The sequence below is a fragment of the Coturnix japonica genome, chromosome 7 (assembly GCF_001577835.2).
Source record: "Coturnix japonica isolate 7356 chromosome 7, Coturnix japonica 2.1, whole genome shotgun sequence".
Taxonomy (NCBI): Eukaryota; Metazoa; Chordata; class Aves; order Galliformes; family Phasianidae; genus Coturnix; species Coturnix japonica.
In genome coordinates, this window is record NC_029522.1 from 3,285,187 (window position 1) to 3,299,855 (window position 14,669).

General features: G+C 41.9%; 2 protein-coding genes and 1 long non-coding RNA gene across 4 annotated transcripts in view; 1 reads left to right on the plus strand and 2 right to left on the minus strand.

Annotated features, from left to right (window-relative positions):
• The window catches only part of TRAF3IP1 (TRAF3 interacting protein 1), a 28,789-nt gene extending 18,035 nt beyond the window's left edge, over positions 1–10,754 (minus strand). Inside the window, exons 1-6 of the mRNA XM_015867710.2 lie at positions 10,559–10,754; positions 10,222–10,290; positions 8,682–8,843; positions 7,741–7,878; positions 7,127–7,597; positions 823–895 (exon numbers count right to left, since the gene is read on the minus strand). Of these exons, the coding sequence (XP_015723196.1) occupies positions 823–895; positions 7,127–7,597; positions 7,741–7,878; positions 8,682–8,843; positions 10,222–10,290; positions 10,559–10,681 (1,036 nt within the window). The 5' untranslated portion in view covers positions 10,682–10,754. The remainder of the gene's footprint in view (positions 1–822; positions 896–7,126; positions 7,598–7,740; positions 7,879–8,681; positions 8,844–10,221; positions 10,291–10,558) is intronic.
• Positions 10,755–11,372: 618 nt separating this feature from the next.
• LOC116653658 lies at positions 11,373–12,554 on the plus strand. Its single transcript, XR_004307908.1, has 2 exons — positions 11,373–11,461; positions 12,296–12,554. It is a non-coding gene; the product is annotated as an uncharacterized LOC116653658 (long non-coding RNA).
• Positions 12,370–14,669, minus strand: part of USP40 (ubiquitin specific peptidase 40) — a 28,245-nt gene continuing 25,945 nt past the window's right edge. For both annotated transcript variants that reach the window (XM_015867706.1, XM_015867705.1), the window contains exon 32: positions 12,370–14,380. In XM_015867706.1, coding sequence (XP_015723192.1) covers positions 14,272–14,380 — 109 coding nt within the window. In that variant the 3' untranslated portion in view covers positions 12,370–14,271. The remainder of the gene's footprint in view (positions 14,381–14,669) is intronic.

Here is a 14,669-nt window from a genome sequence, read left to right on the forward strand (position 1 = left end):
GCTTGACAGAACATGGCTTTTTTTCCCCCTTCTTTTTTATGACAAATGTCATATTTTTGTTTATAATCCCAGGACTTCTAAAGAAATCCAATACTCAAGGACTTCAGACCCTTGAGAAAGGATGAAAAGAAATTGAGAAGATAAATTTAGGAAGTACACACTTCCCAAACATTAGTAAGTGATGAAGTTAAATATTTCAGAGTTCACATTTGTATAATTAATACCTACAGGAAAGCATATCTTGCTTCATAAATGTCTTTAATCTTACTAAAACTATCTTAAACAACACGTCTTAAATCTTACTCAAACACTTTGCTGAATATTGATCTGCTTAAAGTATTTAAAGAACCTTTACACGTTCCATTCTGTACAGTAATGTGCAATATTTAATAATTTGAGTTATACTTGAGATCTACCTAGCCCATGTAACAGAAATGAGAGCAAAATTAAGTCTCTCAAAGTTTTTTCAAGTCATTCATGTCTAATTTTGCCAGATTATGGAGCAAAGAAACAGTTTCTGTGAAACTAATGGACAAACAGTCCAATCATAAAGTCCATTCAGAGAGAAAACTCAATTGAGAAGGTTGAATTTACACCTGAAATTTTGCATAAAGAATGTGACCAAACTGAATTCAGTGCTACTCTCCATATACCAAATCTATACAGAAGAACAGCCCACTGGATTCATAAATCGTAAAAGATTCATAAAGGGTAAAAAACAAGCACGCAAAATAAGAAGCAAGGATATTTAGGACTTTATTCTGTTCCAGGAGAACAACCCTCCAGCATATCTAATAGAACAAATACCATCCTCCTGGTTACCTTCTCTGGGTTTGGCACATTGCCTTGATCCTTTTGTTGAAGGTTGCCTTGATATTCCTGCAGGACTTTCACCCTTTAAAAAGGAAAGAAAAAAAGGCACAAATTTATATATATTCACATAAAAATATGTATATTCAAAATTAAAGTTAAATTAAAGTTAAATCACCTGTGTTGATTTTTTTTGGTCTGCATTTAATATATGTTAAAAAATACTTACAAAACTGATGCACACACAGAAAGGCTATTTTGCTCAGAAGAGTTTGCAGATGCTTTTGCTGGATATGTGGGAGTCACATATCCAGCAAAATGGATATGTGACTCCAAATGTGAAAATTGTTAATGAGCTTGAAATGTGATCATATTTCACAACTATAAAGGTAACTTCCTAAGGTGAACCAAGCACATCCAAGGCAGAGCTCTTGCAAAACTTGCAGTGCATGTGTGATGCCATAACTGGTCTAGGAGTAGAATGCTTTGCTACTGAGTGAGCTACCCAAAGGGTTAAGATTCTTAGAGCCCCCTACATGCTTCAGCCACATTGCACACACAGTGTTTCTCTTCAATCTTCTGGGAAGTGTTTTGAACTTCCTTCCAAAACAGAAGATAGACACTAAAAGATTGTGGCTAAACTAGACTTTACTAAAACATGGCCAAACTGAGACATTGGTCCTATCAGAAAGGCCATCAAAGATGCAGTGGGTGATCTGAAGGTACAGCTGGAACAGAAAGAGTAACAATAGCAGTAGACAAGTGAAAAAGATAAAATCAAAGCAAAAATCTGGACAGTTATAAGGACTCTGTCCTAAGCCCACAAGCAATTCAGAAACAGGCCAGGAAATGAAGGCAGGAAAGCACACACAACCATGATTATTTTGTTTTCTCTGGATATAGCTTTCACTGCCTGAAGTTAAGAACAGCTGACTGACAATACTTCCTGCAAAGGCCCTGTGTTAAACGTCCATATGACTCCAGAGAAAGGGCAAGGTGTAAAGGAGAGCTCCTGATGGTCCAGTACAGCTTGTGGGTACAGATGGGGACAGAACATAGGCAGCACAACTCATTCCACAAGATACTGAGACACTTTAAAAGAAATTAGAAGGCCAAGATGCAGTTAATACTGAACTTATTAGTTAGTTAATATTCAAGTGGTTCATCTCAATTACTACCGCCTTTCACAACGATAACACTACACCAGGGGTAAAAGTCGAGCTCCCCACAGCTTCACAGTCTGGTTGTAGAGACCTGCACGGCTGCATCTGGTACACTCAGCATTTAGCAGCAATTTGGGTGATGTAATTATTAGCACAGGTGGGGAAGGAGTTGAGAGTTGGTGCTGGGGCTTCTGGAGGAGCAGATTCAGTCATTTATTTATGGCAGGTAGTGACTGCAAACGCTGCTTAACACTTGTAGTGCCAAATGTGCACGCTGGCAACAGGTGCAAAGTAAAACTCTAATCACTATGGTAGCATACAAAAACATAAAGCCTGCTGTATTTATGACTCGAGTCTTTCCAAAGGGAGATAAAATAAGTCCTCCTTCTTACAAATTCCAACTCTGAAAAGCAGTAAATTAAAAAGTATTTAAAGTCATTAAAAAGTAATTTTACACTCCATCTCATACCATACAGGAAGAAAAGCATTTAAGTGGGATCCTAGATGGATGTACACGCTTCCCAGTTTTGAGTCATTCCATTTCTATTTGGAGAGGATACGGTAGTCTGCTGTAAACCACCCAATGGGCTGCTTTGTTATTCATCTTTAAATAGGCTGATTTCAAGACATTAGAAAATAACAGTGTGTAATGTTACGGTCAAGAAGAACGTGCTCTGAAAGGACACCCTGCCTAACTGCCAATCCCCCTTTCCTTCCATGCAATAACCAACCCCTATATTCACAAAAGGATCTCATAAACAGTTTCTATCAGTAACTTTCATACAGGGATCTCCAAGCTCCACGTGCTCTGATTTTGTGAAGTGAACTACTGTTACAACCTACTGACAGTGCCACTAATGCTACTGAATATTAGCAGAAGGCAGCACACACAGGAGGTCAGATTTTTCTGCTCTATTATAGCTATGCTATTTGCTTTATGAGTGTATGCACACAGCAGTAGTTGAGCAGTTTCTGCCCTCCTAACTCTGGGCAATCATAAAGGTTGGAAAAGACCTCTAATCTAATTCAATCCTCTGTCTATTTCGGCTAACTTTGCTTCTAATTAGAACATGGAAAGATCCATTCGACTGTGTGGCACTGACACCAGGATTATATGGATCAATTAACTTTTCCTGAGAGATGCTCAGATGATGTTCTATTGCTGTTAGGTTCTGCTAATTAAAACCCTTCAAACTCAGAAAAAAACAAACAGCTATTTCTTACAATACAAATGTGAACGTTGGCCTTCTATTACCTGAGTCAATTATGAATAACTGACAGCAAGAAGCATTCCAGTTCACAGCACTGGAACAAAATTATCTAAGCCATGTTCAGGAGATTTCCATGGAACAGTTCTCTCTGCTGCTTCAAGGGCAGTTAAGTCATTTTTTCATTCAGTAGTTGTTTCATTATAGATGAGTTCCAACAGAAGTTCATTAGAACGGACTTTAGAGGCTGATTCAAATGACCCATTCCAGAGCAATATGGTTTGTACAGCAAAAAAATAAAGGTCGTTACAGAAGTGGCCAGAAGTTACAGGATATTACAAAAAGCTGTAGCCAAAAGTTTCAGCAGCCATCTGTAAAATGGAAGAGACTTTTCCAATGTGTTTTGCCGTAGGGGTAAATGACATACCTGCTCTGCAGACACTTCCATATAAGCGGCACCATACGCTCAGCTCGAATCACCTCTTGTCAAAAGACAAAGTTGTCTTATTATTATTATTCTGTGGCATGACAGATTGAGCTTCTGAGTGTCTGCTGCAAACAAGATTTCTACCTGAGCTGGACTGAGTGAACAGAACACAACCTGGCTTGCTCCAAGCAGAAACAACGTGGCACGTAACAGCCTTCAAGCAGAAAGGAGTCTCCTGATTGCCATGTGCTGGCCAAATGTTTCTTCTTAATTCCTACTTATATTTGCTTTCTTTTAGTTCCAGCGAATTATAGATAGCCACGTGATGACTATCACATGCCTGGCAACATACAGTTTCTTCAGTTCAAGAAAAATACATGAAGAAAAAAGAAATCAACGTGCGAAAATTGAAATAGTATTTTAAGGCTGGCCTCAGATGATTAGCAGAGAGAAGAATGAAAATGTCAGTGAATAATGACAGACTCTTTCCTAGGCTCCTGATCTCAAAGGAGTAATACTAATGACTAAACTTTATATGGAGACCTCACTGCAGCCTTCCAGTACTTAAAGGGAGCTTATAAACAGGAGGGGGACCAACTTTTGACATGGTCTAATCAGGATAAGACAAGGAGGGATGGTTATAAACTAAAAGAGGGGAAATTTAGGTTAAATATAAGGAAGATAATTTTCACTCAGGAGGTGATGTGGCACTCCTGCAGGTTGTCCAAAGAGCTGCACGTGTCCCATTCCTGAAGGCATTCAAGACCAGTTTGGATGGGGCCCTAGGCAGCCTGAGCTGGTGGGTGACAACACTGCCCATGACAACGGGCTTGAAACTGGATGGTCTTTAAGGTCCCTTCCAACCTAAGTCATTCTATGACTCTACCATAAGCCACTGCTGTGTAAATGAACCTAAGAGGAACAAAACAGGAAAGAAGAAGAGTTCAGTCCTCAGGGCAGAAGAAAGCAGGCAACACATTAGGCAATGGCATATCAGACAGCTTGAAAGGGGGTTGTTTTAACTTGTTTCAAGTGCAGTGTATTTTTAGAAAGCTGAAAAAATGGATGCTTAAGATATATCAATGCAGCACACACTACCAAATAATGCAATCAAATACTCTTTGTAGGCATTAATACAAAAGTTGTTTCCTTTGCTTTTAATACATTTGTTTCACATGACATAAATGGTATTACAGCAATTTAAGTCAGGGTAAATCCCTGGGAATAAAGGCATTATCCTGCTGTGAAACTACTGGGAGGAAAGTAAGATCAACCTCAGTGCACTAAGGTGCACCTCTCGACTATCTCATGATGGAATGTTCTCTAAATCACTTTACACAGCTATCCAAGCTCTCCAGCTTTACGAGATTCATTGGGAGCGTTTTCATTTCATTCCTCTCTTGCAGAGCCTTAGTAAGGTGACCATTTGTCATGCACTCGTCTAAAGAGTATGTTTTCAACACCTAAAAGCAAAGCAGCGTCTACCGTTACGCAAGCAAGTAAAGGAACAGCATGTTATCTAGATTTAAGGTAGTAAAGCAACATGCCTTGGAATCACTCCCAAAAGCACTTAAGACGGGAAATGAAACTTTACTGCCCCAGCATATTCCAGTGGTGCCCAAGAGCACTACGACAGCTTGGGACGAGGCTCAGAATTTCCATTAGAGACCCAATTTGCAGGAAGTTTAACTTGGCCATGAACGTTCGCTTCAGGCTGAAAACTATTTTATAAGCTCTCCCTCCAAGTGCCAATAATTCAAAAACTTTGGTTGGATTTCAGTCAAAAAACAGCTATAAATTTGTCATCTCATGTAGAAGACACAATGATGTCAGCGGCCCACAGAATTCCAACAGAGACGCCTGCTGGACTTGGGATGCTGCCTATTTCTTCCTAGCATGAACTACCTTCAGGCTAATTTATTGAAGGCTCACTCTTAAACATTTAGCCATACGGTTCCTTAATTCCCCATATTGCCTCAGGTCATCAAGAAGCAGCAGATGCAGACACAATGGTATCACAAACAACAGCTACTGTTCAGAGGCAGTCAGCAAGTTCCTGTTCCACCCTACCATCATCCAGCTGCAAAACACAATGCAAAACTGGATTTATTTTCCATTCAACCCAGCAACCGCTATTAAAACACCTGTCCTAAATCCTAGCAGCTGGCACGGTTTGGATTGAGGGTAAGAACAATGTTGATAGCACAACAACGGTATAGCTGTTGCTAAGGAGTGCTTACACTCAGCCAGGAAGAACTCTGCAGCTTCTTGTGCTGGCTGCCAACAAGGCACTGGGGTGCACAAAGATATGGGAGGGGACAAAACCAGGACAGCTCACCTAAGCTTGCCAAAGGGATATCCCATACATACGGCATCACCCTGAGATAGCCAGGATTCCACTGCTGGGCATCAGTCAGCTGGTGGTGAACAAATGATTTTTACACTGCTTGTTTAGTTGCTTTTCCTTTTTTTTGTCTTATTAAACTCCCTTTATCTCAACCACCCCCCCACCCATTTTTGCACTTTGAACTTTTCAGTTCTCTCCTCCAGCCCAAAGCTGGGGGTGCGAGTGAGCAGCTGCATCACACTGAGCTGCCTGATCAAACAAACATATAGCAGCATTCCAGGAAAGAGGAAAAAGGAGAAACCTTTGAACAAATAAACATTTTCCTGTAGTAGTCAACTAAATAAAAATACTCAGACAACCTATTTTAGAGCCCTAAAACTTGGCATCTACTTCACTTTCAATCTTCATTTCCTTAATGCAGATTTCCAAACCATTCTAAACTGGAACGCTTTCAAAGCTCGCCTTCCCCGATCTTCTATATCATTAACCTCATCATCTGGCTGGCACCTGCTGGCTTTAGTTGGCTTCTGCAGTTTTCTAAGTTTGGATTCCTCAGAATCTGCAGACTAAAATGAAATATTTGCTTTAGATTCCATGTGCTGAGTAACAGCCTAGTTAGCTGAAATATATGAATAGGAAATGAGCATACAGTGCAACTGGGCGCATTACAACAGAATTCTTAGCCATCTACCTGCTCTCCTCAACTGGCTTGGCTCTCTTGGAAGTCTAACAGGGCAAGATTCACTGTTCAACTGATCTCTCTATGGAAGAAGTAAGCTCAAGAGTGAGACAAGCAACCAGCTATGGCTCAACAAAGCTCTCTTTAACCCCCACCTTCCCCAGAAGCTAGCTTTGGCTGAAGCAACAGCATGCGTTACTAGAAAGATGCATGACAATGACAGCGAATAATTCCAACAATAGCTGCCACTCCACTCTATCAGATTGAATCTAATGTGATGAGGAGAATTCAAGCAAGCACAGTTCAGAAAATAAACTGCTTAACAGACATTCAGGAAGCACTGGGCAGATGAGTCTGACTGCTCGCAGACAGGAAGGTGCACATACAGCCTCGGCCACATCCTTAACAGATTAAATCCATAATAAAAAAACATTCACTGTTACAGAAAACGCTTCATAGTTGAACACTGCTCTGCGATAAGATCTCACTTACCTTTTTCTCTGCTTTATCCTTTCCGTGTTCTTGTCCATGCTCCCCATCTTTCCCTCTGTCTCTCTGTTTGTCCCTCTCAGGGTCTTTTCCCTTTTCTCTGTCTTTCTCTCGTTCTCTCTCCCTACCCTTATCTTTGTCTCTTCCTTTCAGTCTGTCCGTTTCTCTTCCTCCTTCATTTTTTTTCTCCTTTTCTTGTGCTTTATCCCGTCCAATATTATCTTCTCGTTCTATGTCTCTTTTTCCCTTGCTTTTTTCTGTTTCTCTTCCTTGTTTGGTCGTTCTGCTTTTGTTTCTTTCCCTTTCTTGTTTTCCTCCTTCCTTAGAGTTGTCCCTTTCAGAGTCTTTGTGCCTGTCTTCATTATCCTTCTGTTTTTCACTTTCCTTTTCTCTTTCTTCGTTTTCTTTGACGTCTCCTTTGGGTTTTCTGTCTCTGCTCGAACTTCTGTCTTTAATGTCAGTTTCTCCTCTTCCCTAAAACAAATCAAAAAGTAATATTCAATTTCAATAGATGTCAACTCTATCACATAGTTACTTTCTACATACAACATGCCCACTATAGAAATAAAATATATAATAATAATGAGTAGCCAGTGTACCCAACAGGAGTTTCCTACCTCTTTATCCCTATGGTTTTTTTGGTCTGTTTTGGACTCCCTGCTTTCTGTATCTCGAGGTTTACTGGATGGAGGTTTTCCTTTAGCATCAGCTCTTTCCCCAGCTAAGATCTTTTTTACAGCAACATCACTGGACAGCTGCAAGAAACAGAAAAGAATCCTGAAATGAGCGACCTTATTAAATATCTGCCTTCTTCCTGACTGTAGTCAACATGATTTTCTATTTCTTTTGAGACGCACCTTATATTTCTGCTCTTCTAAATCAAACACCTCTTTGTAACTCTTGCAATAATTTGATCATGCATACTAGGCTTATATAAACAGGTGGTGCTTTTTATCTACTGTAGCAACACTAGATATAAAGCTAGTTAGAATCCAAACCTTTTCCACAGTGCACATCCAGCTTATGTTTCACAGTAAAGACAAAGGGCTAATAATCTTGGCTCGAATGGACAGACATCAGCCTTTGGTTATTACATCTCATCACGACGCTGTACAAAGCTGTACCATCAAACTCAGCCCATTTCACCTCCTCCCTGCCAATCTCAAGCAATTAACAAGGAAGAAGTCTGTCTCATTCAGTTAACTGAAGGGAAATAATAGCAGTGTAAACTATCAGATCATCAGACAAAGATTACCCAGACAAAACCTTCACACAGCTTGTGAATACTGTAGTATTTTGCTGTTCAAGGAGCAGTTTCTTCTCACTCATCACTTCACAGGTTTTTAGATGGATATCTAGAATGTATTTGTATGGGGACCTGGCTCAAACTCTGCTTAGGATCACATTCTATACATCTGTTATTATAGTGGTAACCCAACACAGTATATCTTCTGTAATTAAAAGTAGCTAATGAGTGTCAAACTCTGCCACAAATGAGCTCTGATAATGTATAACACAAATACATATCTCTGTAATGATGTAGATGGAGATGTCATACCTTTTTTAAGCAACACTTCCCAATGGCTTGCAGAAACTCATTTGTTTTCTCAGGTTCGTGCCCAGCCACAACACGTGCTGGTTTTACTGACAGTGGCTCTCCTGTCACCATTACCACAGCATCGATGGCCTTCTGAAGGAAGCTGATTTTGGCATCTTTATCCTAGAAAAACAATTCAGAAATAGCTGTGAGATCCTATAATAACTCCGTACACCACCTCAAGGTTAGGAAACCTCTGACAGGAGGAATCAGCTGCACAACATTCTATTAAGCACATAATCATAGACTCATGGAATCACAGAATCATAAGATGCCTCAGATTGGAAGGGATCTCAAGGATCATCAAGTTCCAACCCCCTGCCACAGGCAGGGCCACCAACCTCCAGATCTGGTACTAGACCAGGTTGCCCAGGGTCCCATCCAACCTGGTTTACATACACATCATATAAAGCTGACAGGAAACACAACTCACTGAGATCCATCCAGCTGCACGCTCTGTCAGTTTGATGCAGTTTACAGATAATTCCCGCCTACGAAATCTGCTTTTTGGATCCACAAATAAAATGGACAGTGGTCTCCAAAAAGAGAATTAACCATGTACTAAGCTACTTTTCACGGAACCAATTATCAGCCCTAGGAAGTGAATAAACCACCCATTTAACTAGCTATAGGCGAGCCAGTAGCTTTAGTTGCTATGTTAAACAATCACCAATGGCTGTAGCTGTTTAACTAGCAACACACAACATGCATTATCTGCCATGAGTAAGTGACGAGTTTTGAGCCTAGCTGGTATTGGGAGAAGGCAGCATGCATTGCTTAGCAAAAGAGGCAAGCACTAGAAGGTGAGCAAACACAGACTTGAGTCACCCTCGCACTTAAGAAAAGCATTTTCACTAATAGCATTACTTTCAGTAATCAGACTTTCATAATGGCTGTAATAATGGTAATAAGACTGTTGTAGAACACGCATAACAAGATGCATTATTAAGCAATAATATCTTCTGTATGCGTGTATAAAGTGCATATATATATATATATGGATCCAGAGAAACACTCAAGCAGTGTTCTGTTACTTGAGGGGAGCTTATAAACAGCAGGGAGACCAGCTTCACACACAGTCTGATAGTGACAGGACAATGGGGAATGGCTTTAAACTAAAAGAGGGGAAATCTAGGTTAGATGTTAGGAGGAAACAGTGAGGCTGCCTGGAGAAGGGCAGTGCTCAAAGCCAGGTTGGACGGGGCACTGGGGCAATGTGTTCTGTGGGAGGTGGCCTATGGCAGGGTTTGGGCTTTGGGGTCCCTTCCAACTCAGAACATTCTGATACACCTCAACATATCCAAAGAAAGCCCACCATACCTCCCACTGTTTCTACACCATGCCTGAATAAAGCAATGGAAGCTGAACACAGGAAAGAATCACACACAGAATCACAGAATTACCCGGGTTGGAAGGGACCTCAAAGACCGCAGGTGCCTTGCAGCACGTCTCAGAGCCCGTTTTTATTCAGGCTGAATAAACAAGGAAGCTTCGTACCCACCTTGACATTATCTGACTTCAATTCAAAATCCGTGTAAAGCCCTTTCATGAAGCCCGTCACTCTAATCACCTTGAGAAGACAAGGAAAAGGATCGAGTTAAGGGCACTCGAAGCTCCTACAGAACAGCATTAGGCGGCACTAGACCGTGGCCTTATCATTAATGATAACTATATTAGAGCAGAAGGCTGCTGCCTTCCAGCACGGCGCGTCACACAACACGAGCCGGGACCCCACGCCCCTCCGTGCCCCCCCCAGGCGGGGTTACACCCCCAGCCGCCAGGGGGCGCCCTGCTCAGGGGGCGCCGACTCTCCGAGCCCCGCCGGCGGGGAGGCCCACCTCGGTGATGACGTCGTGCAGGTATCGGAATGGCGGCTTACTCAGCAGCCGCTCCGTCAAGGGCGGTTTGCGGATCACTCGCCCCAGACTCTCCTGTGTCCGTCGTACCACCGCCTCGTTCATTGCGACGGCGGGGACGGCGCCGCCGCCGGCTCTCAGCGTTCCCAGCCTGCCCCGCGGCGCAACGCGCCTCACTGCGCATGCTCGGAGCCGCAGCACGCGGTTGCTAAGCACCGCGCAGCCATAGCAACAGGCACCGCCGCCATCTTAGGCCCTGCCTACGTTATGTGAATATAACCAGGGTCAACAAGGCCGAGTGTGAGGTGTTGCACTTGGGTCAATGCACTGCAGATATATATATACATATAGGAGAAGTATCTAATCCCATACAACCTGTCAAATGCAGTGGTTGTATTAATAACTATCAAACAGTGAAGCACCGGTGCTCAGTTAATATGTCTTTTGGTGATTATTAATTTTTAGTCATTGTTCTTTAAATAAAGTACAACAGACTGACACACTCGGAAATTAATGAGGTTCCCAGACAGGCTGTGACTACAGGATCCTGTAATCCTAGGAAGAAGAAAAGGTGTTGACAGCTTCTACATCCAAGAGGTCTCAGAGGAAACAGACTGGGAAGAAGCTGCTCTAGGGAAGAGGGTTGTTTATGTTGGAATCATATGGTTGATCTGGATTTCTGCCACCAGCTCTATGAAAGTGTCTGTAATGCCTGAGAATGAATCGTGGGGGTTTAGTTCAGCTTGACCTTTGGCATGCTCAATTTGCTGAAGAGGCAGTGCCCCAAGGAAGCACAGCTCAGTTAATTGAGGAATCAAAAGCAAGGAACTCACTAAGACTCCATGAGTCCCCGTGGTACTAAGGGGAGGCACAGCAATTTAAAAGGTATCCTAACACTGTAACAGATTGCTTGAGGTTTAGTCTGGAGACTCTTCTGCTGGGGAATATACATGCATGTTGACAACAGAAAGCACCCTGTCTGTCTCTTCAAAGTTGTGCCCACTTAAAGTCTGAATTCAGTGGCTGTGTGCCTTTGTGTTACCAGGCAGAAGCAGGAGCCCAAAGCTGCCTTTCACAGGCAGGATTTCTAGCGTGGCTAAGAGCAGTGTTGTGCTCAGGAGAGAAGTCCTGACACCGTGTGCTTGGGAACATCCTCTTTCTCCTATGATTTTCATTGGGTTACACAGGTTATACTCAGATGTCCAAGAATACCTTAGGCAGAGAAACTCTAACTGGGTATTACTGCAGAGTACTTGTTTTGAAACAAGAACTGAAGGTGGACACCCAAACCCACTACCACCTCTATAAAAAGGAGGACCACAACAGCCTTATTCCAGAGGTGGAAATGAACAGCCACACCTGAATACAGCCTCTTACTATGGCCTGTCTTCAGCTAAGAGAAATGGCAGAGGAAAGGCCCATCACCAGTTGTGACCTATAGCTATACAAAATTAAGCTTATCATCAAACTGCCACACACAAAAGGGATAATGGGCAATTATTCTGAGTCACCAGAGCAGGTGTTGTCCACACAGGTGTTTCAGAAATGGGTTTCCTTTCTTAAGTTTCACCTTGAGGCATCTCAGTAGTACTTTCCACCCACAAAAAGTTGAATCAATACCATTTTAAAAGTCCCCCCTGCAAAATCGTTTGCTGTTATCGCTATTGCCTCACGTCACAAACCCTGAGCTGCTCAATTCTTGTATTTTTTCCCTCACAGAAGGATCTTGAGACAGTTCGCTTCACTGTTGCAAACACCAAGAAGGAAGAACAAAGAGACAAGTCAAACAGACATCTGGAAACCACTCTTTATTTTGCGAAAAACACTTGAAAAATAAAGATGAAAGTCCTTCTAGGCTTTGGAATATAACCATCACAAAGTGTGGAATCACAAAAAGTCCAATTTTAAAAGGTTTTCCCTTCCCCCACCCTCTTTTCAATTCATTCTTCCGTTGTGGATCAATCCGCAATAGTTTTAAGAAAAAAAAATAGGCATTTTGAGCGGACATCAGAAATAATTCAAGATTGGTTCAGTGCAGGAGCTGCTACATGACACTTCAACAAAGGCACATACCAGAATTGCCATGTCAGTACTTTATAATCCCTACCTGAATTCCTCCAAAGGCTTCAAGAGGAAATTGGAATTATCACAAAGCAGTCAGGAAGGTTAAGCTCAAAAGAGCAGTCCAGATTGGAACTGGAGGAGTTAAAGTGACAGCAAAGCAAGTGGAGCAGCTTGCAAACAAAATGCTTTCTCCTTTATCTTCGTAATCAGCACGTGTCATAGTTTATGTAAACCCTGGCTCAGAAGAACATCAGCTGATATGAAAGAAGGCTCTGCAAAGTAAGTTAGGGCAAGCAGGCAGAGCTGGAAAGGAAATAAATTGGCTGCTCTCATCTCAATCAGAAAATAACCTATCTGAAGTAGCACACCTACAACCAGAAATTAGGGGAGAAAAGTTAAATTAAAACACCAAGGAGCCTTGGTGGAAACAGCCTTAAAAGCCCAGAAGCATCTGCTGGATTTTAAAGATACCTAAGAAAAATGAAGATTCATATGTGCTTAAAGACTGAGAGGTGGCCTTAATTCTTTTTTGCTTGCTTTTGTTCATAACTAAGAGTGTCAATTTTGGTCTTCAAATTGTCCTCAATGCCAAAATCCTTTTCTCACATTTAGCCAGAGTTTTAATAGCCTGTTGTATAGATCAAGCACAGCAGCATCCCCAGATTAACTGCATTTGTTTACTCATTATCCCAGTTTTAAATAAGGGTTCAACAGTTACTGCTGAACAGTGCTTTGCTCACCTCAGAACAGGTTTCCAGACACCTGTGCAGTTCAACAAGGCTTTGTAGTGTCCCACCACCAGACTTCATTTTGATACAACAGTCAATTTGCACAGCAGTGCAAGGCAAACACAACACATGGAAACGCTTCTGTTACTTTCCACTATTCCACCTTCACTTTATCATTGAAAATATGCTTAGAATTTGATTACAACCAATTAACTCTATAAAGAACTCTGGTTAATTTGTCAGTACTTGTACTCAAAGAATGGTCTGGACCTGATGAGAAATTGGCTAACATGAGATCCATTCTTACAAGCATTTAGTAGATGCTTCACTTAATATTTAAGAACCTTTGATACTGAGTTCAGCTGCCAGTTGGCTGCCATGTGTCCCATTCTGTGACAGGGGCTGTAAATCAACTGTGTGACACCAAGAAAAGTTACTACAGATTTATGTTTTTATATAAAGAGGCAAAAGTAAATTCTGGTATTGTTAAAAATCTCAGTGATCAGAGAAGGGAAAGTGACTTCTAGAAAGAGACATCTAAGACTGCATTCAAAAACGCAGCTAACTTTGTGGTGACGGTGCATCAGCATCTGACAAAAGAAGCATTTAACATGGTTAAAAACAGTCAGTCATCGAAAGGTAATTCAATATATTAATCAGTTTTCTCATGGATAAAGTGCGTTTACCCAGCCTGAGAATAAGTCCCACGTCGATTAAGGGATGCTGAAGCACTTCCTCAGAGAGATTAGAAGCAGATCAGAGATATCCTGAATCTTACATCCAGTTTGTCTCGGTGATTCTTGATCACTCTCTGAGCACAAGCACCCCTCTTGCTGGTCCAGTTGAGGCACTCGCATGTAGCACATTGGTGCTATGGTCTGGTCAGCGAATCATCCCCCGCTGCTATCTGAAAACTCCCACATTGATGGAAAGAGCCACTTCTGGTTTACGATGCTTAATACTCAGTTTTTCCTCAGATAGAACATGGTCCTGGGAGCATTCAGCTTGCCGACTATTAAAAGAAATGAAGATGCCCGATACTAGTACAGAACCTTAGCAGCTAGAGCAGCATAAGCCACCTGGATTGGAATCTGGATTCTACTCCAGCATAGGAACAACACTGTGAGCTCCCACTTACAGCCTACGTGGGGACACTGCAGCAATGGAACTAATTTTGTCTCCTAAGGTAGTGACAAACCTCCCAGGCATGTTGCAAGACAAAATAAGGCTCAAAGCAGGCATGTGGCACTTAAAGGCACAAGTTGGAGTTACAAGAGAACTTCTCTTGGCACTGCCAGAAC